Source organism: Phascolarctos cinereus, unplaced genomic scaffold, assembly GCF_003287225.1.
Source record: "Phascolarctos cinereus isolate Bilbo 61053 unplaced genomic scaffold, phaCin_HiC Scaffold_2;HRSCAF=192, whole genome shotgun sequence".
In the NCBI taxonomy this organism is placed as follows: domain Eukaryota; kingdom Metazoa; phylum Chordata; class Mammalia; order Diprotodontia; family Phascolarctidae; genus Phascolarctos; species Phascolarctos cinereus.
The window spans coordinates 45,333,880-45,354,843 of NW_027555625.1; the positions used below are offsets into that span (position 1 = coordinate 45,333,880).

At 45.4% G+C, this 20,964-nt stretch overlaps 1 protein-coding gene across 2 annotated transcripts; it reads left to right on the forward strand.

Annotated features, from left to right (window-relative positions):
- Positions 1-2,177: 2,177 nt before the first annotated feature.
- On the forward strand, positions 2,178-20,564 carry MARVELD3 (MARVEL domain containing 3). Of its 2 annotated transcripts, XR_013484508.1 has the most exons (4): positions 2,178-2,909; positions 9,765-9,892; positions 15,376-17,258; positions 19,516-19,647. XR_013484508.1 is itself a non-coding variant. In XM_020963721.2 (3 exons), exons 1-3 carry the CDS (start codon positions 2,404-2,406, stop codon positions 20,378-20,380), a joined length of 1,251 nt encoding a protein of 416 aa, XP_020819380.1. In that variant the 5' UTR covers positions 2,187-2,403; the 3' UTR covers positions 20,381-20,564. The 2 variants fall into 2 exon arrangements, 1 of the variants encoding a protein (XP_020819380.1); XM_020963721.2 differs by lacking the exons at positions 15,376-17,258; positions 19,516-19,647 and adding an exon at positions 19,764-20,564 and having other exon boundaries at positions 2,187-2,909.
- Positions 20,565-20,964: the final 400 nt, after the last annotated feature.

Consider the following 20,964-nt stretch of genomic DNA (forward strand, 5'->3'; position numbering starts at 1 on the left):
GAGAAGGGGGTTTCTAATTCTCTGAGCTTTTGGACTCCCCCCACCATTATCATCCTGTCAGTATTTGTGTCTCTGTGTGGTGTGAATGTATAATCCAGGCTCTGAGTGTGGAGTGACAGACAAGAAGAAGGACATTTCGTTGACTGGAAGGAGGCAGGCTTTGGGAGCTGTGTTGGTGAAAAGTTCCAAGGCTTGTACTTTGCAAAATGTTAAGTATGTGAGATCTTACTATTAAGGTTTGGGGACGAATGGGGGACATCCAAGCCCCTCCTGTACCTGGACAGTTGCTCTGGGTGCCTTTGTGCCAGCTTCTGATGGTTTAAGTATATTGAGAGGGTGTGAGGAAGTTTGACTGCATTTTAAGAAGAAAGGAAAATTATGTAGCTTGATTTGAAAGTTAATAACTCAATCAAATTTCAGATGGCCTTGTTGGAAGCCTACCAGCCTATACACACCCCACTTCTGGTCATTCCCCCCCCCAATCCCTTTTGGCCTTGTTTGCTTAATGTCCCTGCCAGATTTGTCTCCTCTAGGCTGCAGGCCACCCACTTTCAGATGATCGCTCAATCTGTGTACCAACCCTTGTCCCAGTCAAAGACCCACCACCCACTGGACTTGTCTGGGCCAAACATTGGTTAAGGATCCAGTCCCTTGAATGGAGAGGCAGGGACAGACAGCTCTAAGTCCAGTCTCAGCAGGAAGCAGTTTCAGAAGCAGAGACCCTTCTGCCTTACCCCAACAGATTTTGTGTCCCATTTGTTTGAAAGGGGAATGATGGAGTGCTTAAGTGGGAAAGTTCAGGAGCTTTTAGGGGTCCAAAGACATGGTCTTTTCCTTTTAGGAATCCAACACGAATCCCCTAACCCCATCACCATAACCCCATGACTTGGACCATAGCCCTAGGACTGAAGATTCCGTCAAAAGTCTGCACTTAGGATCTAGAAGGCCAAGTGTGGCCTCAAGGCCACAGGTCCCCTACCCCTGCAGGCCTAGCTGAAAGAACTTTTGTAACCCTGCAGCTGAAAAGAGAATAGGAACATTCCGTTTACAGATGGTCAGAGCTCCCTGGCCAATGGCAGAAGGTGGGGGAAAAGGCTGCATGCAGCTGCTCTTCAAAGACGCGGGAAGTTTCTCACTGGGAACTGTAAGATGAATACTTAGGTCTGGTTCCAAAAAAACAAAAAAGTGGATTCGATTTCTTCAGGAATGGGCCAAACGCTTTGTATTGTATCTACTGTCTGAAACAGCATGCTCCGAGGCTCCCCTTCACCTCTCCCTAGAACTTTTCATCAATAAAGGAGGTATATGCACGGCTTCCGGTCACTAAGGTATAATTTAGCATAGGAAACTTTGACTGTATCACCCGCTGCCAGTAGATGAAACAGGGAGGTGTAAGAAACATGTGTGGGAGAGAATGAGAAAGTAGAAAGAGAGAGAAAAGGGAAGAAAAAACGGTCCATTGACTAGGAGGTGGGGTGAGAAGGAAAGCCTCGAAGCTTGCCAGATACTCCTTCAGTGATGCCAGCTTCCAAGAGCCCCTCAGGCTAAATTTGGTTAGCCTCAAGGCCCTGCGATTTCTACAGAACGTCTTACAGCTGTCTCCATGTTTAAGGTAAAGAACATGGCCTGGGAAGTCAGGAATCCTGGCTCTCAGTCCCGGCTCTATGACGCATAGAAAGTGGGAGGCATAGAAGGTTTTCTTCTAAGATGGGAAGAGCACTTGGTGGCCCAGGAAGGAATAGCTACAACTGTGTCACCGGCCCCGAGGCTTGGCTGCCTAAATTACAGCCGAAGGGTTCTCTCTATCCACCCCACTCCATTCCCAGTTCCAGTCCTGGAGCCAATTTTAGGGAAGACGAGGCATAGGATTTAGGGCTGGAAAGGACCTTAGAGATCAACTCATCCAATTTCGTTTTATAGATGAGGAAACTGAGGTCCAGAGAGCCTCAGTGATTTGTCTTTAAACCTAGGTCCTTTGATCCCAAATTCAGGGGTCTTTCCGAAATCTGGGTGTCTTCTCCGAGTAGAGTCGGAGGAAACTACTCTGTGGCTTCGTTTTACAGAGCCGAAGCAAGGAGGCGCGGAAATCCGACACCTAGGGCCAAAAGCCCTCCCCCACTCCACCCCCGGCCTAAGCCTGGTCACCGCAGGCCCCACCCCCGGCCAAGCCCCGTGGGATGGGGAGGGGTGGGCTGCTCTGCTCTCGCCCTCCCTAGAGCCCCAAGCCGGGCCCCAGCTAGGGGACAGTCTGTGCGCCTGCGCCCAGGTGAGAGCTCCCCGAGCCCGGGGCAACCTGGTGGCACGCCCCGCCCTGCCCCTGTGGCCTTGGACACCTGCGCAAGACACTTCTGGTTCGCGATTCCTTTCGGTAGCCCCCACGGGGCGGGGACCAGGAGTTAGGAAATGGAAGAGGCGCCAGAGGGTCGGGATTCCCGCACCCGGGACAGACCGAGGGACCGGGACCACCGCTGGGAGAGACAGCGGGACAGAGATCGCGGCCAGGAGAGACAGCGGGACAGAGATCGCGGCCAGGAGAGACAGCGGGACAGAGACAGACGGCGGGAACGAGACGGGGACACACCTAGACACCCAGACCGGGACCGGCGGGAGAACAGAGACTGGGACCGGCGGGGGAATAGAGACTGGGACACGCGGGGAGACCGAGATGGGGACAGGCGGAGCGACCGAGATGGGGACAGGCGGAGCGAGAGAGACCCGCGCCTGGGCAGACAGGACTGGGAGCACCCACGCTCGAGTGGACAAAGGGTTCGAGAGAAATCCCGCCAAAGAGGGACCCAGGACGTAGTTTGGGAGCAGCCCCGGAACAGAGCTCCTCCCACCTGGCCTGCCCGAGAAGAAACGCCAGATCCCTGGGCCCAGAGGAAAACCGGGTTCGGACGGTCGGCGAGGTGAGCAGGGATTGTGGTAGCAGCTGGGGAGCCCCTCGGGCTTGATGGCAGGAAGAAAGGGAACCCTGTTAGCACTCCCCTCAACCCCCATTAGGGTCCCAAGTTGTCCTCCTGGCCCTCCATAAGGTGGGGGGCAGGAAGGGTTAGACCTGAATGGGGCTGATACTCTGGAAGCCATTTGGCTCCATCCAGGAGGGCACTTGGCCCCCAGTCCAGGGTGTAACTGGTTTTAGAGGTAACTGATTCTTGCTTCTTCATCGGGAGGAGTGTTTGTTGTCTTTCGGTAGGAGGTGGCACCTGGTGTTTGAAACGTGAAGCATTATCTTCTGAGCAGAGAGGTGGGAAGGGAATTTTGGCCGTGGGGATGAGAGGCGTTGAGAATGGGGAGCAGGCCAGTTGGCCAGCACCCAGACCAGCCTTTTGCCTTTGTATTCCTAGCACGGCGTTTTGCACACGGTTGGTCTTTAATAAGTATCGGTTGGATTGATTTGAAAATTTACTACCCTCGCTCTGATTTTCCCAAAGGAGCCGGAACTGCTTTTGCTTTTTTTTCCTTCAAACCTCAGCTTTGTACACTCTACTGTGCCTGGCACATAGTAAGGCACAACTTATTAATAATGGCTTGTTGAATGATTATTCTGCTCACTTGCTGCCAATTCGGGACACCAGACCTTGGACCCAGTTTCCTTTCCATCCGAAAACATCCTACTTTACTGGTAGCCTAACCCTACCCCTAGATTCTGCCAGCACGTGGTGTTAACTGTTTGTCATTCCTTCTAGAAGAGGACCAATGACATCAGGAGGTGATGTCTTACTTTGTGTTAGTGAATTGGATTTAAGTGAGGCAGTCACCAGCCTCACTCTCCTCAAGAGTTATCACAGTCTAGTAACAAGACATGGGCCTGGATGACTGGTAGCTCTCTGATGGGGAAAAAAAAAACCAAACCCTTAAATGTGCCAAAATTGTTCCAAAATCATCCTCACCACTGCACCTGACTCCTGTTTCTTAGGCCTCAATAATATGCTAATACTTTACTATGAGTTAGTTGATGTGTTTGCCTCTTAACAGAAGGGGCAATGATTTAAACCCAAAGGAATGACTTTGTAATGGTGGAATTTTAGGTGGACCCCTTGAGGGCCATCGTTTCTGCAGGACCTTTTAGACATCACCTTTCAAGTCAGGCTTGCACAGGACAGAACACCTGACTGATACTGAATATATGTCTGACCTCCCAAGCTTCTAATACCATCAATCTCTGAGAGGGGAGAAAAGTAAAAGGATTTTGAAAATCTGGGAAAGAGCATAAACCTATCATTTCCTCAAAGATGCAACCTTTTTCTTCTTTCCCCTTCCCTCTATCCAAGGTGGGTTTACCTCCTTTCTACCTGATATTAAACTTTTATTGGCAGCCCAACTCTACCCCACACTCCCCATTCATCTCTCTTTCCAGTTCTGTTGCTTATTAAGAAGTAAGGAAGGTTGTATGTTATTATTAAACTCTGTGGATAGAGTTTTAGGCCTGGAGTCACTGAGTTCAAATCTGGCCTCAAAAAGCTATGTGACTCTGGGCAAATCACTTAATCCTGTTTGCCTCCATTTCCTCATCTGTAAAATGAGCTGGAGAAGAAAATGGCAAACCATTCCAGGATCTTTGCCAAGAAAACCCCAAATGGGGACACAGAGTCGGATACTACTGAAATGATTCAACAAAAACATTTATTAATAAGGGCTTACTATGTAAGTGCAAGGTACTGAGCCTACACAGAAAACCAAAATCAGATAGTGCTTAGCTTCAAATAATTTGATTTCTGCTAAAGGTTTTGAAAGAGTAGGGTGCTGGAGGAGAGATCAGAGTGCTCTTGTGGAAAGAGAGAGACCCAATAGGAAATGAAGGGAGATTTCTTGGAAGGGGAGGCAGGAATCCATGCTGAATCTTTTTTTTGTTTGTTTTCTTTTAGGCAATTGGGGTTAAGTTGATTTGCCCAGGGTCACACAGCTAGTAAGTGTTAAGTTTTTGGTCAGATGTTGGATTTGAACTCAGGTCCTCCTGACTTCAGGGCAGGTGATCTATCCACTGCACCACTTAGCTGCTCCTAATCCGTGCTGACTCTTGAAGGAAGTTTAGGAAACCTGGAAGGTAGCCATGAGGTCAGCCCCAGGTAGCTACAGTTTGAATAAACTGTTTATTTTGTACTATCTCAAACTTTCTCTAATCTATAGAAGAGTATGCTACTTTGCTACCCAGATATGGAAATAGTCTCAACTGCCCTCCCCCCACTCCTTACCACTTAACTTGGCCCACTTTAAGCCATTGACTCCCACCTTTAGCCACTTTGCATTGCAAATACAGTAATCTGGGGCTCGTCCAGCCTAATAAACAACCTTCCTTTGTAATTCTCTGCTGCTGGGAGACTGAGTCCTTGGGCCCTGGATAAAAGTTAAAAGTAGATGGCTGTGTTCAGGGGAGCGCTTTATGGTTTGCAGAATATCCCCAAACATCCAGCTAGTGTTTTCCAAAGAGTTATTCCCAAAGGAATGTATATGAGAGGTGCCTCGAAGTTAGTGGGCTAGCTTGGGAAAGGTGAGAGTGTGTGAGGACCCAGATACTAGAATGTTTACGGTGTCTCGAGCCGAGCAGTCGGCAGAGGTTCAGAGGATTTACCAAGATGTCTGTCTGGCCCTATCTTTAGCGGAAACCCCAGACCTCTAAACCGGAGTAAAGAGAACTAGATCTGTTTTCCTCCGGCCAGGATCTAGAAAGCAGCAGCCACTTAGAACACAGCACTCTAGGCTGCCTCAGGAGCAAGCGCTCCTGCCTCAGTTTCCTCTTCTGTGCATTGAATGTCCTGGTCTAGATGAAGTCTGAGGTCCCTTTCAGTTCTACCATTGAATGTGTATATTCATTTAAATCCAGCTTCAATATAATCCTTCTTAGATACATCTTTGTTCTTTTTGATTCCCAGATGGGCGCAGAAGACTTTTATCTGGAGCTAGCTGTCCTTTCTCATTTAAATTCCTTACCCCTCCTGGTGTCCCTGCCCCGATTTTTACACACCCGATTGGGAAGAGTTCGACTGAAAAGATTTAACTCATCTATGCTTGCCGTTTGGCACACGTGTGCCCGTCAAACATTGACAAATAATTACGTATCAAATGGGGATAATAATGTTTACCTCACTGGGTTGTGATGACGATCACATAGGATAGCATGGAAAGTGCTTTGCAAAGCCAGATAAAAGCCAGTTATTATGAACAGGCATTTATTAAGTGCTACTATGTGCTAAACACTGGTGATGGGAAGACAGAAGGTTTATATTCTAATGGGGGAGACAGAACATTTATCTACGTCAATAAGCATTTATTAAGCACCTACTATGTGCCAAGCACTGCTGAGTGCTGGGGATGCAGAGAGGCAAAATGAAGGTATGTCAGTAAACATTAAGTGCCAGGCACTGTGCTAAATGTTGGAAAAGAGGCAAAATGCAGACAAATGCACATGTACATGATATACCAAATCAATACAAGGGAGTTTTAGGGGGAGTACACTAATAATCTCAAGTCAACAAGCATTTATTAAGTGCCTACTGTGTGCTAAGCTAGCCTCTAGGTGGTTCAGTGAATGGAGGGCTAGGCCTGGAGTCAGGAAGACCTGAGTTCAAATTTGGCCTCAGATACTAGCTGTGTGACCCTGGGCAAGTCACTTAACCCTGTTTGCCTCAGTTACCTCATCTGTCAAATGAGCTGGAAAAGAAAATGGCAAACTACAAGTATTTTTTTGAATTAATTTATTTTTAACATATGTTTTTAAAACTCTGGGTTACAAATTTTCTCCCTTCCTCCTTCCCTCATTGAAAAGGCAAGCATTTCAATACAGGTTATAGATGTATAGTCATGCAAAACACTTCCATAGTAGTCCAGTTGTGAAAAACTAAGTATATTTCTCTTCATCCTATCCTACCCTCCATTTATTCTATTCTCTCTTTTGAACCTGTCCCTCCTCTGAAGTGTTTGCTTTTGATTATCCCCTCCCCCAATCTGCCCTCCCCTCTATCAACCCCCTGCTCTCTTGTCCCCTCTTCCCCTTATTTTCCTGTAGGGTAAGATAGATTGCCATACCCCATTGTGTGCTATTCCCTCCTTAAGCCAAATCCTATGAGAGTAAGATTCACTCATTCCCTCTCACCATCCCCTATTGCCCCTCCACTGCAAAAACCTTTTCTTGTGTTTCATGTGAGATAATTTATCCCATTCTACTTCTCCCTTTCTCCTTCTCCCAGTATAGTCCTCTCTCACCCCTTAATTTTATTTTCCAGATATCACCCCTTCATCAACTCACCCCGTGCCCTCTATCTATGTATACATACATATAATTTTTTTCCCTCTCACTACCCTAATACTGTCAAAGGTCTCATGAGTTATAAATATCATCTTTCCATGCAGGAATGTGAACAGTTCAACCTTAATAAGTCTCTTATGATTTCTCTTTCCTGTTTACCTCTTCCATGTTTCACTTGAGTCTTGTATTTGAAAGTCAAATTTTCTATTCAGCTCTGGTCTTTTCCTCAGGAATGCTTGAAAGTCCCCTATTTCATTGAATGACCATTTTTTACCCTGAAGGATTATCCTCAGTTTTGCTGGGTAGGTGATTCTTGGTTGTAATCCTATCTTCTTTGCCCTCTGGAATATCATATTCCATGCCCTCGAGTCCCTTAATGTAGAAGCTGCTAAGTCTTGTGTTATCCTGATTGTGTTTCCACAATACTTGAATTGTTTCTTTCTGGCTGCTTGTTATATTTTCTCCTTGACCTGGGAACTCTGGAATTTGGCTACTAAGAGTAGCCTACTCCTAGGAGTTTTCCTTTGGGGATCTCTTTCAGGAGTTGATCAGTGGATTCTTTCAATTTCCATTTTGCCTCTGCTAAATATCAGGGCAGTTTTCCTTGATAATTTCTTGAAAGATGATGTCTAGGCTCTTTTTTGATCATGGCTTTCAGATAGTCCAATAATTTTTAAGTTCTCTCTCCTGGATCTATTTTCCAGGTCAGTTGTTTTTCCAATGACATATTTCACATTCTCTTCTATTTTTTCATTCTTTTGGATTAGTGTTACAGTGCCTTTTTTCTCAAATTGTCACTAGCTTCCAATTTCTCCATTCTAGTTTTTAAGGAAGTATTTTCTTCAGTGAGCTTTTAGACTTCCTTTTCCATTTGGCCAATTTTGCTTTTTATGGGGTTCTTCTCATTGGCTTTTTGGACCTCTTTTGCCATTTGGGTTAGGCTATTTTTTAAGGTGTTATTTTCTTCAGTATTTTTTTGGGTCTCCTTTAGCATCACTCTCAGTTTTTCCTCTACTTCTCTTACTTGCTTCTCAAAATCCTTTTTGAGCTCTTCCATGGCCTGGGACCAATTCATATTTTTTTTGGAGGCTTTGGATGTCGGAGCTTTGACTTCCATTGTCTTCTTCTGGTTGTACGTTTTGATCTTCTTTGTCACCAAAGTAAGATAATATAGTCTGACTCTTTTTGCGCTGCTTGCTCATGATTCTGGCCAATTACTTGAGCTATAAACTCTTTATTAAGGTAGGAGTCTGTTTCCAGTGTGGACAATGTACTGTCCCAAGCTTCAGGGATTTTGTGCAGCTGTTTTCAAAGATATTTCTAGGGACCTGTAAATTTTCAGTTCTTCCAAGGTGCTATGATCAAGGGTGAGGTGTTTACTCCTTTCCTGTCCTGTGCTCTGGTCTGTGAGTGACTGATCACAAGCACTCTTTTCTGCCTTGGAACTGTGTGGAGAATTTCCTCTCCCCAGCCTCTGCAAGCTCCACATGCCAGCGCTCATCCTCACCCCAGGACTGCCACCCAGAACTATGACCCAGATCCAAGAACAGGCAAAGCAAGAGAATCCTGCACCAGCAGAGAGATCCCTGCAATTCTCCTCTGATCAGCCACTGGATTCCCCTTCAGTCTGTGGGCCAGAAGTTCAGGGGGCAGCTGCCACCCCGGGGCAAGCTCGGGGAATGGGGCTAGGAACCCGCTCTCCTTTCTCAGCCCCGCAGAAACAGACTTCTCTCACTGACCATCTAAGTTGTCTGGCATTCTTGGCTTGAGAGGTCTGGAAACCCCCACAGCTGCCTGCGATTCAGTCCTCTGAGGCCTGCTCCAGGTTTGCTGCAGCCTGAGCCCACACCACACTGCATTCCACCCCCTCGCCTAGTGCGATACACCTTTCCGATCAACTATCCAGGCTGTCTTGGGCTGGAAATTTGTTTCACTCTGTCTTTCTGTGGGTTCTGCTGCTTTAGAATTTGTTTAGAGCCATTTTTTATAGGTATTTGGAGGGGTTTGGGGGAGAGCTCAAGTTACTGCTTTTGCTCCGCCCCCTACTCCAGGTATTTTTTACCACAAAAACCCCAAATGGGGTCACAAAGATTTGAACTTGACTGAAAAAATTACTAAACAACAACAAACTGGTAATACTGTGTTTTACGCACTTTAAAACATTATTCTGGGCGGGGCCCCATAGGCTTTGCCAGACTGCCAGCAGACCTATAACACACAAAAAAGGTTAAGAACCCTTAGTGTAGAGAGAGCCCAGAAAGGACAGAGCTTTGGGGTCTACACCAAGTCAGTGGGATGGGTGGTGTAGAGCTATCAAATCTAGGTAGGATTCAGAGTCCTGCCAGCCCTCGGTGAGGGAGGAAGGGACTTGGTTTCATCGAGTTAGTATCTCTCAGCCATTGCTTCTAAGGGGTATTTCATTCCTAGTAGGTGGGGCAGTGCCAGGAGGATAGTTTTCCATTTGACCCCGGGCCTTTCTCTTTTTGTTAACTGCTACTTTTTCTTGATGTTGCTGCAGTGACTACCCTTTGGGGAGATCTCCGACCTTCAGCCCAAGGCCTGAATTGGAAGAGGTGGAATACTACCAATCGGAGGCTGCAGGCCTACTGGAATGCCACAAATGCAGATACTTGTGCACTGGGAGAGGTGAGATGTTGCACCAGGTTACCTCCCCCAGGATCGCCCCCGTTATTGATTCTGGTTTGGAGCTGGGGAATGGGACCACCAGGAGGTGGTAAGATGCTGTAGGATGTTGCTGGGCCAGGGAAATAGAAATTCAGCTGGTCTTCTCTTTCATTTCCTGAGAGTTTGGTAACCATACTCTGAGTGAGACAAATGTTCTAAGGAAAGAAAAGGTCATTGCAGGGTTTGGTGGGGGGCACTTTCCTCCAAAAACAATGGCCTGGCTGCCCAGGAGTTCAAAATAGTAGGTGTTTATTAAAATACCTACTACGTGCCATCCATATCACCCGACTCTTCACTTAAATTGCAGTGTGTCATAGTGAATAGAGCTTTGGAGTTCAAGTCAGGAAGCCCTGAGTTCACACCCTACTTCAGACACTTATTAGCTGGGTGACCCTGGGCACATCACAACCTCTCCAAGCCTCGGTTTCCCGTCTATAAAAGACAGATAGTAATAGCACTGTACAGTAGCCCGTGCTGCACTGGCTTCATAGGGTGTTGAGCATGAAATTAAGATCCATGTAAAGCACTCTGAAAACCTGCAGGGACGCTGCATAAATAGCAGTTTTTAGAGAACTAGGCTGCTAGCATTTGTGACTATCTGGTAAGTCTAGGTCAAGCTAACAAGGAAAGAGATAGAGTGACTGGCTAATAAGGATTTAAGGCAGGATTCCAGCAGCCCAACACCAGCCACTGTATCACCTATATCCCCTGTTCTGGCCAGAATGTGCTCAGAGCCTCATTTGAAAGAGTCAGGGAAATAGATCCATGGATTATTTGATAGGAGAGGGAGAGCTGTGATTTCACTGGTCTTCTTACCGTCTTAGTTACCAAAATGCCTTTGCACCGCAGTAAGGGCAGAAACCATGAGCTAGTTTCTGGCAGCATTTCTGACCCTGTTTACAATGTGGAAAATCTGGTTTGGCAGGTGAGCTCTGAGATCATATGACTTAGACAAGACACCGTCTGAGCTAATTTTGCCAAGCCTTGGGACTGGGTACAGGAGGTGAATGTTTGCTGCTTGAGGGGAAAGGAAGATGTCACCAGGGTGCTCATGCCTAGAAATAAAGCCTGGGATCTTTAAGGCAATGTAGCAATTATAAGATTATAAAACCTTTCACAAGTGGGATTCCATACAGTCATCCAGTTACAGGCACTCCCCCTTTGTTTTCAGAGACAAAGGCAGGGGAAAATCCAGAGAAGGTTGGTGTTGTTGACCTTTCTGATGGAAATACCCGGAAGGGAGTTGTGACAGGTTAAAAAGATTGAAGGTTTTTTTTTTCCCTTTACTCTGACTTATTTTGCCAGGGGAAATGAGAAGGGCTCAAAGTTTCTAGACTGTAAACTGAACGTTAGACTCGGCATATACCTAGCTTCTCTTTGGTTTTGAGTTTAGAGATGAGGTTTCTGTGGGGGGTGGGAGTGGGGGGGGGCCGGGCAGGGTAAAGAAAGGGGCAGGCATCATAAGAAAACGAACAAACTGAAGACTATATAGAACCTTAGTTATCCAGAGCTCAGCACAGATACACCAGAATGATAGGAATCACCACTATGAAGAAAACTCCAGTAGGCTGTCCCCAGGTTTCGAATAATGTCTGAGCAAAGGTTACCATCTGTTTCTTCATCCCAGGTTGAGAGCTGGTCTTTCTTGAATAAATTCTTTGGTGATTAAATAATCTCCCTCAGCAAATGGGGGAGGACTACAGACTTTACTAACTTCACAGTATCAGAGATCTAAGCTTTCAAGAGATCTGAGAGGTCACTGAATACGGCCCCCTCATTTTAAAATAATTTTTTTTCAATTATCAAGCACTCATTTTTTCTTCTACTTCCTCTACCTTTCTACTAGGAAAAAAAAAAAGAAAAACAAAACCTTTGTAACAAATATGTATTGTGAAGCAAAACAAATGGTCATATTGACCACGTCCAAAATCATTGTATCTCATCCTGCATATCAGTCCCTCACCCCTGTCAGGTTGTAAGTAGCATTCTTCGGTCCTCCGGAAGCATTTAATGCTCTCATTTTACAGATGAGGAAACTGAGGCTGAGAAAGATTCAGTGATTTGCCCTGGGTCACATAGATAGTAAGGATTCAAACTCAGGTTTTTCCCCCCCTCCAAGTCCAACGTTACCCACTGTATCACCTAGTACCAATTCCATAGGAGGTATTCACACCTTGGGCTATGCGATTATTCAGGCTATTTGAGCTCAAACCCCATTTTCACCTGAAGAACCCCCAAACACTATAAACATCAATGGCTCTTAAGCAGCTAGACCTGAAGAGTCAAGCCAAATCAGCAGTCATTTCTTAAGCACGCACCTACTTTGTGCCAGGCACTCTGCTAAGTACTGGAATGGAGCCAACAGGTATTTTACAGGCAAAGACTTGGAGATGAGAAGTATATTCTTGGCAGGAGGAGCAGCATGAGTTAGTCAAGAAGGCTGTGAAATGAAGGTGTACTCAGGGAACAGAGAATAGCCTGGTCCGGCCAGGTGGACAGAGGGTAAAGAACCATGAGAGAGGGAGAGATTGAAGATGCAAGAGAAAGGAGAAAGATAAGTACCTCAGAAGAGCAGAAGGAAATGGAATTGAAGGCTTGGGTGTAAGAATTAGCTTTGGCAGCGAGGAAGGGACATATCCAGCAGTATGCTGGTAGATGTTTAACAGTGGGCTCACCACTGGGGGAAAATGTTTGCATAACTCACTCCAAAGTTTAATCTGCATTATCAACATTTTTTTCCCATCACTTTTCCAAGTCTAAACAATCAACAAAACAATAAACCAGGCCCTGATATGTTGTATTTGCCAGACTGGAAATGAAAATTTAACAATCAGCTGGCTGATTTGAGCTGACACTCCTGCATATGTCTTTCTCAGGTGTAACTTTGAGGAAAAAGGAGGGAAAGTGAAAGAGATCACCTGGGAGGGTCTTGAACTTGGTAGGAGGTATTTTTGCTGTGAGTGAAAGTGATTGGGAGAGGTTCATTGAGGAGAATGAAAGGTTTTGAGCAGTTAGGATGAGGGGGGATAGGGAGTCAACGAGAGAGAGATGACTGAGCAGGAGAGGACCCAACAGATATTCCACAGGGCCCGAACATTTCCTTGAAATTTAGGATTTGAGGTGTTTGGTTTTTTTTTAAATTGGAATTTGAGGAGGGAATTCTGACGTGAACTGATCCTTGCCTTGGAATGTCACAGGGGTTGGGGGTTCCTGCTTTTGTAACTGGAGTGAGGCCAACAACTGGGCTCCCCACCATCAGTGGTATCCACTGGAAAAATATAATAGACTTGCATCTCAAGGTATTCTGGTCTCAAACCTGCATTCCTCCTCATTTTATTTCCTTCATTTATCCAGATACTCCAATGTTGTAGTGCTGTAGGTTGTGAAGTTTCTGGTGACAGGACTGAAATTACTGGTCATTCGATTCGTTGATATTAAGTAAGGTTGAGGGATTCAATCAGTAAAAGGAACTGTTATATAAAATGACCCACTGCCTTAGGATCGCCAATCTTCCCCTCCGTCCAATGTTTTTCTTGTTAGGTCAATGGCATTGGTGGAAAAAACAGAAGATTTTGTCCCCTTTGTTTCTTACTGCCCCCACCACAGGTATTATGAACTAAAGACCCCCCCCCTCCAATAGAGGCATCTGCCAATGGAATCCTTGTCTTGGAAACTTCTCCTAGAAGAGAGTGACCCATCTTTGACTCTGGGGTCTAAGGCCATTGATTCAAGCACTTTTTCCTTAGTCTTACGATATAGAGAGGGCCATTGTCCAAGGGGTTAATTGGCCTTGAAGTTTCTGAAGGTGAACAATTTACAGGGTTAAAAAACCAGACAGGAGGGGCAGCTAGGTGGCGCAGTGGATAGAGCACCGGTCCTGGACTCAGGAGGACCTGAGCTCAAATCCGGCCTCAGACACATAACACTTACTAGCTGTGTGACCCTGGGCAAGTCACTTAACCCCATTGCCTAGCCAAAAAAAAAAACAACAGATGGGAAAGGTTAGCGATTAGATATCGTCCCTGGAAATGAAGTATGTCACAGCTAAAGAATATATGATAGCCATGACCCAGTAGAAGGAACCCTAGATTCAAGTAAGCAGACATTGGTTCAAAACTTTCAAATGTGGTACTATTGGCAGTCTGGTCTTATCTGTAAAATCAGAATAATATTGGAGGCAGCAGGATGAAGTAGTGGCTTGATAATATGCTGGACTTTGAGACAGGAAAACCTGAGTTCGAATCCTATCTCAGATTCTGTCCAGGATGACCCTGGACAATTTGCAGTTTTCCCCCTCTGGATAATGGGGATAATAATAACACCTGCTTTGGGGCTGTTGGGAAGATCACATGAGAACCTATGTAAAAGCTCTTGGCCAATCTTAAACAGTCATATAATTGCACGTTATTATTACTACCTACATCTCAGAACTGTTGTGAGGGAAGTGATTTCTAAGCCTTACAGGGCTGTATACATGTGTGTGATAGCACTCTCCCGTCTGAATGGGCCAGAACCAAACACAAGGATCTAGAGAGATTCTAGAGAGGCTCAAAAGAGGAATGTAGAGACTCACTCAGTTAGCAGCACATAAAGACCTCTCCAGCAAAGTAACGAACACTTGACTCTGATAGTGGACCTAGAATAGCCTTCCTTAAATGAGATTGATGGCGAGGACTAGAGATCCAGAAAAGTAAGGTTATACTATCTATCTATACGTAACACACACACATACACACACACACACATACATACATACACACATATGTGTACATGATGCACACAAATATACATACACATTGGTCTATGTGTGTATATATACAACTGTGATTAGACAGAAAAACAAAAGTACACATTTTAACTCTGTCTGGAAACAACACAGCAAATAAAAGTATAGCATGCTTTTAACTAAAAATGTTTTTTTTTCTTATTAACAGCATTTTTTAAAAAAGCTACATTGTTTTTTAAATTCACATTAAGATTCTTCTCCAGGCTTGGGCAGATCTTGTTTGTCAAACTGTGGCTAAGCTGGTCAGGCAGCAGTGGAGTATACATTCTCACTGGAGACATAACATGTAGAAATAGATTGACTTTTTCTTCCTTCTCATCTGAAAACGCCAGCACCTTCCATTTTCCTACACAGATGTGTGGTTTTCATCTCACTGGACGAACTTCTCATAGGCCCCAAGTCTTTCTGGTCCTTTGGAAAGACCTTTCTTTTAACCAACTTCTTAAAAATGCATCACATCTTACCGTTTGTGGACTCGATGCCTTGCATCTTCACCATCATCTGCTCCTGAGGAACCTTTGGCTGCCTGGGCTGTTGTGGGGGAGGTGGATGTGAAGGCAGTGGTGTGAGCTGCATGCAGTGGGGGAGGTGATCTCCATGTTGGAAGAAAAGCCTCATCCAGAACATAACCCACCCTTCCGCTTCTTGATCTTTGCAGCCTGCTGCCAGCTGATGAAGGTCCTGCTGAACTTGCTGATTCTGGCCTCTAGCTCTGTGTCTTACAACTCGACGGGGGGCTACACGGGCATCACCAGCCTTGGGGGCATTTACTACTACCAGTATGGAGGAGCCTTCAGTGGTTTTGACGGTCCCGATGGGGAGAAAGCCCAACAGTTGGACATCCAGTTCTACCATCTCAAGCTGCCCACGGTGACAGCAGCGATGGCCTATGGAGGGGGCCTCATGGCCTTCTCCTGCCTCCTTATTCTCCTGGGTGTCCTTCGGGTCCCGTGGCATTGCCCACTGTGGTTAGTGATTGAAGCCATTTTGGATGTGCTCATTGCTGGCGGCTACATCCCTGCCTTGTATTTCTATTTCCACTACCTCTCAGCTGCCTATAACTCTCCTGTGTGTAAAGAGAGGGAGACCTTGTACCAGAGCAAAGGGTACAGTGGTTTTACTTGTAGCTTCCATGGTGGAGACATAGCGGCTGGACTTTTTGCTGCTATCGGCATCATTGTCTTTGCTGTGGGCGCTGTTCTAGCCTTCAGGGCATACAGAAGAATCAGAAAGCCTGAAGAGAAGCTGACAGAAGCATATGAATTATAGTCTTTCATAGGCGTCTGCTATATCTCAGAAACTTCTTCACCTTATTTTGGAACAAGCTATCTATGAATGGGTGGAAATGCATGGTGAGAGACTGGTGCACAGAGGAGAATGCAACAAACTTTGAATTCTCTTTCCTCAGGAAATTTTTCTTAGAAATCATTGTAAACCAAGAGCTGCAGAGAGGTCTGGGCTACAATAATATGCAATACTTAGAGAGTTTCTCTGAACTTAGCTAACTTTGTGCTCAGTAGAAGCCAGATACATCGGGACAGTTGTACCTAATTTCTTACGCATATAGCCCATAAGCAGAGGAACAAGGAATTCCCCATTCCTCTCCCTACCCCCTGCCATAACTCTTCAGTATCTCCTTAATTAGTGAAACAGATTACATGTAGCAGAATAATATAAGCTGGAGATTGGGAGTAGAATATGAAGAGAGTCACCTTGGACTAAAAACAAATTTAAATGCAAACAAATTAATCCCAAGAGCCATGCATTCTTAAGAGTTCCCAGCTAATGTTACTGAGCCAACATTGCCTTTCAGTTAGGAAGACTAAACTAACCATTGTATCTCCTATGAGTATGCCATTATGTGAGAAGCTTAAGGTGATGGCAGAAATTCAGAAACAATTCAGTATAGCTTCACTGCAAGAAAAGTCCAAACCAAAGCATCCTTTGATCCAAAGTGATTCTGTGACCTCATTAAAAATCCAGATTTGCACAAAACATAAATTGGGGTCAGGGTGGCAAACTCTTCACTTTACAGACTTGGTAGAATTTCTTCAATAGTACACTGCCAAGATATCTGTTAAAAATATAACTGGATTAACGTGGTATGTAAAAGGATGGGCCACTAGGTGGCACAGAGGATACAGTGCCAGGCCTGGAGTCAAGAAGACTCATCATCCTAAGTTCAAATCTAGCCTCAGATACTTATTAGCCACGTGACCCTAGGCAAGTCACTGAATCCTGTTTGCCTCAGTTTCCTCATCTGTAAAATGAGTTGGAGAAGGAAATGGCAAACTTCTCCACTATCTTTGCCAAGAAAACCCCAAATGGGGTCATGAAGAATCAGACACAGCTGAAAAACAACCAAACTAGTACGAATGTCAAAGGAAGGCACCCCATTAAGTGAAGAGCTAACGAAGAAGCATCAAGGAGAAGACAAGCTATTAATGCAACAAGAGAATCCCAACTCATCTGTTTATTCTAGGCCCTACACTTTCCAAAGCTACTAAAGCAAGTCCTTCTCTTTCCATCAGTCAACCAGTGGTATGTACAGGTTGGTTCATCTCACCTTGAAAGTTAGGCAGGGTGCGGTTTGACAGGATGGCTAACTGGGAATGGTAGGCGTGGTTCCAAGAACCCAGTTCTCCGTAAGGTAGATTTCAGGTATCAAATGAGGCTATATTAACCTATAATGTCACTGAAGTCCACAGGAGAGTTAGTGTTGGGGAATCATTCCATTTTGGGGTCAACTTGAAAGTTGGGTTGAGTACTACTATATTAAGGCATTTATAGGTGAAATCAGTGGCTCAGAAAGAAAGGCTTAGGTCGTTTTTGTTCTGCAGCAGTACACCCTTCCCTCTGCTTATCCCATTTAGCGAGACAAGGAAAAGGGAGACAAAGGACAATGTAGAAGGAAGACTCTTAGGAGAGGAGATTCAGAGCCGTAGGGACATCAGTGGCCATCCAGGTTTCACAAATATAAAAGCTGAGACCTAGGGAAGTTCAATGACTTTCTTGTTGAGGTCATCCAATTAATGGATCAGAGATGGGACCTGAACTCAATTCTTCCAGACAAGGTAGCATGTTTATTGCTCCAAAATTGCTACCATATGCGGTCCAGGACAGTGAATTTGTGTGGCAGTTATCAGGGTTAGGAAAATTGTGTGTGTGAATGCCAGTGGATTTTAGATGACCACATTCTATGATGTCTTTCTGGAAAATAGTTCTCAGTCATTCATTTTTGGTTCTGGATTTGAATCCACACCTCTGGAGGTACCACAGAGAGGAATCCACAGATCCATATTTGAACCCCAGAATTGTCATTTTTAAATTTCTGTTCTGTTACCAAATACGATTCAGTAAAATAAGCAAATCTCTTCTGTACACTGACTACACCACACACATATGTGTTACTGGTGTATAAGTATGTGTAGATGCTATTGATTAGTAGAATATAAATTCCTTTAAAAGTGTTACTGAATATATAATAGCTTTCCGGGATCTTTTTTTTTTCATTCAGTGGTTATGAAGGTGGTGGTTATTTATACGCAGGAAGAGAACTGGGCTTGAGTCTGCGGATGGGTTTCAATTCTAGGTTTGCCACCTGTTTACTACCTGTGTGATGTCAAACATGTCACTTAAAGTCTCTGGGTCAGTTTTATCATCTGTCAGATGAAAAGATTAGACTCCCGTAAGTGCTCCTTACAGTTCTGTATGGTCCCTATAATAACAATACACCACAAAGCAGAGTCTGTGTTTTTACAATAAAAAGAAGTCTTCGGGCTCAAAAATTTGTGAAAAGGTTGCCGAGGCAGGAGATGGGGTGTCTTTTGTGAGGAACAGTAAGTAAGGAGCCCTGCATGGATCATAGGGTATAAGGCGACTAGAGAGAGAGAGCTACTGTATGAACAGGTAAGACACACTGGTAGGGTTTTATGGTATAAGAACCCAAGATAATTTTCAGTGTCTGGGATAAAAATGGGTCTAAGGGTCAGTCTTTCCCCCCTCCCCCAAACCAAGCTCTGGGGGACGGAAAGATGGATGGGTGTACATTGAGCTGGAGGCCAAGCCTACCCCTCAATAAATACCAGGTATCTCCGAATGCTGATTGCACTCTGCATCCCAGACAGATGAATCCGTTTCAGGTTTTCCTTTGCACATTTCACGGCTGGATACTAACCCTTCCACTGCCTGGAAGTTTTGTTTTTGTTTGTTTTTAGGCAATTGGGGTTAAGTGACTTGCCCAGGGTGACACAGCTGGTAAGCGTCAAGTGTTTGGTCTGAGGCCGGATTTGAACTCAGGTCCTCCTGACTTCACAGCCAGTGCTCGATCCACTGTGCCACCTAGCTGCCCCTAGAGGTCCTTCTTGATTCCTGTGGTCCTCCACCTTTGAAATTATTTGCAAATCATTTCTGTAGAGACACCTAGATGTAGTAGTGGATAAGAGTACAGGACTTGGGGGTCAGAAAGATCTGAGTTTGAAACCTACCTCAAATGCTTAGGTAGCTGTATGATCCATGGCAATGTATTTAACCTCTCAGCCTGTTTCCTCATCTGTAAAATGGGGATAATCATAGCACCTACTTCTCAAGGTTGCTGGGAGGACGGATGAGATGTAAAATGCTCTGCAGACTTGAAAGCTCTACATAAATACCATTATTATTGTTGGCTCCCCCCCATTAGAACAAGGAATTCTTGGGAATAAGGGTTGTCCTTTGTATCTTCAGCATCTAGGATAGTGGTGAGCACATAGTAGGTGCTTTGTAAATGCTTGTTGAAGAGAAAAATCTTTCCCTGCAGACCTCTTCAGAAGTCAAGGGCAGCCTCTTAAAGCTCCCCCAAGGCATTTTTCATTACATTAATGACACCAGCTCCTGTTGCTTAACAGTGGTTGTGAGAAACATGACCGCCAGCAGCCAAGGGTACCAGGAGGTGAGCTAGGCCTCCCTTGCCCCTGCCCCCAACTCGAATACTCCCGTTATCCCCTAGAATAAAGCTTTTCCTTGGGGACTGACTGGTTTGTTAAGGACTTCATTTTTCTCCTCTAGGTGTGGTACAGATAGTGGAAGTGATATTGAACGGAATGGTCCTCATGTGCATTGTGGCCTCCCACTTTGTCCTGGCTGGTTTCAGCGCCAGCCTTGGAAGCGGTGGCTTCGGGAACAGCTACTACTCTCCCTTTGAAGGGACGGAGCTGGAGCAGGTTCGACAGCTGGACCAGCAGTATACGATCCTGAGGGCACCGCTTGTGTACGGGGGCTTGGCCATCTCCCTAGGCCTCGGGGTCCTCACCATGGGAGTTTTAGTCCGAGGAGCCAAGAATCTGGAGAAGCTGCCTAGGAAGTGGCTGGTTGTGGAAGCCGTCTTTAGCCTCTTGGCAGCGGTGGGCTATTGCACAGGCACCGGCATCTACCTTCACGCGGCTCTGCGCATCAACGCCACCGATACCTGCAAACGGCGGGAGAGGCTGTACGCTCGCAATGGTCTCACCTGGATGAACTGTCAGCTAGCAGGCACTGACGGGGCGGCGGCCGCCTTTGCTTGTCTTCTGGTGATCATGTATGGAGCTAGTGCTGTGCTGGCCATCCAGAGTTACAGGAAGCAGCAGCAGCAGCATTCTGAGGACGGCGGTCTACCAGAATACTGGGGGTCAGGAACTCTGTGAGAATCTGCTCTCACTCTGCACCCCTCCCCACAATTCAAGCCCCCAGGTCTCACCTGCCTTTATAATTTCATCCAAATATTACTTTCCATTTTAAATCACACAGAGTTGCAATTTTTGTATGTATAAATGTTCCATTTTAAGGTACCGTTTGGAAAGGGTGCTCAATAAATACTGATGGATTGATTGACAGATGAATAATTGCTGGGGAAAGATTAGAAACTCCTAGAGTACATATCAGAAGGCTGGCCATGGCATAGTTACTCTTATAAATACAGTAGGGTGGGCAATGCTAGTCTTCCACTCTAATGCTGACCAACCCAGTCAAGCCCTAGAAGACCAACTTATCTCAGCAAGAGCTGAGTCCTGTGCTACATAAAGACAACTGTAAATCCTTAATCCAACTATTTAAGATACTAAAGGACCTATATCTGTTCTCAGAAGATAGACCATTAAGTCAGTTGTCTGATTTGTTCCCCAGAGGGCAATTCCATTCTGATTCATAGCCTGGCTCACTGTACCGTAAGTGGTGCAGTGAATAGAGTTCTGAGCCTGGAGTTAGGAAAACTCATCTTCCCAAGTTCAAA

Coding starts and splice junctions, on each gene's coding strand:
- MARVELD3 (XM_020963721.2), top strand. CDS start 2,404: ATGGAAGAGGCGCCAGAGGGTCGGGATTCCCGCACCCGGGACAGACCG. Junction 2,910..9,764: donor GGGTTCGGACGGTCGGCGAG/GTGAGCAGGGAT, acceptor ATGTTGCTGCAG/TGACTACCCTTTGGGGAGAT. Junction 9,893..19,763: donor ATACTTGTGCACTGGGAGAG/GTGAGATGTTGC, acceptor TTTCTCCTCTAG/GTGTGGTACAGATAGTGGAA.